Source organism: Monoraphidium neglectum (assembly GCF_000611645.1).
Source record: "Monoraphidium neglectum strain SAG 48.87 unplaced genomic scaffold scaffold06139, whole genome shotgun sequence".
NCBI lineage: Eukaryota > Viridiplantae > Chlorophyta > Chlorophyceae > Sphaeropleales > Selenastraceae > Monoraphidium > Monoraphidium neglectum.
In genome coordinates this window covers 2,084-2,862 of record NW_014007496.1, presented here as the reverse complement: position 1 = coordinate 2,862, position 779 = coordinate 2,084, and the positions used below count along the sequence as shown (strand labels likewise).

Sequence of the window (779 nt, the reverse complement as noted above, 5' to 3'; positions counted from 1 at the left end):
CTCCCACCCAGCCCCACCTGTGTGCCTGTACATCTTCGCGAACCCTGCCATGCCCCATGACTGGCCGCGTGCCCAGGTTGAGTTGGGGGCCAGTCCCTGGTATGTGTAGCGCGCGTTGACCGCCCCGGTGACAGGGCCGTACCTGCCCGCGGGAGGTTTTCCGGAAAAGATAGTTCCAGAGTCGCTAAAGGGAGACCCCGACGACTGCCGGTGCAATCGGCGGCGCCGCGTGTCGCGCTTGCGGGCGCTCGGATGGCCGCGTGGGCGGCCGAGGGCAGAGGGTGATGGACGGGGGTCGCTGAAACAAACCGCGCACGCGTCGGCCACCATCCGCACTGGGCGCCCGCATGCCCGCGGCCCCGGCAGAGGTTCAAGCGAAGCAGAAAGGCGGGCCCTTGCGGCGGGGCAGGCCCCCTCGCTCACTCGACAACGTGGTAGGTGGAGTTGTCCGGCCGGATGTGGTTCTTAGCCACCTGGCGGGCGTGAGACACGGCCATGTCCACCCAGTCTTGGGGGCCGGCGTCGAGCCAGCTGCGGGGGCCGCCCAGGGCGGCGCCCACCATGAGTAGTTCGATGTTCATCATGAAGTCGATGATTACCACCTGCCTGGGGGTGGGGCGGGGTGGGGTGGGGTGGTGTGTGCGTGCTTGTGTGTGTGTGTGTGTGTGTGTGTGTGTGTGTGTGTATGTGTGTGAGTGAGTGTGTGAGTGTGAGTGCGTGCACGCGCATGCATGTGTGTGCGCACGTTGTTTGGGTGGAGAAGATAAAGTGTCGGCGGG

The 779-nt window shown here is 66.0% G+C and overlaps 1 protein-coding gene across 1 annotated transcript in view; it reads right to left on the bottom strand.

Moving 5' to 3' along the window:
• Positions 1-419: 419 nt before the first annotated feature.
• MNEG_16231 (hypothetical protein) overlaps positions 420-779 on the bottom strand; it is a gene marked incomplete at both ends in the record, with an annotated part of 2,308 nt that continues 1,948 nt past the window's right edge. The window contains one exon of the mRNA XM_014035299.1: positions 420-606. Coding sequence (XP_013890753.1) covers positions 420-606 — 187 coding nt within the window. The remainder of the gene's footprint in view (positions 607-779) is intronic.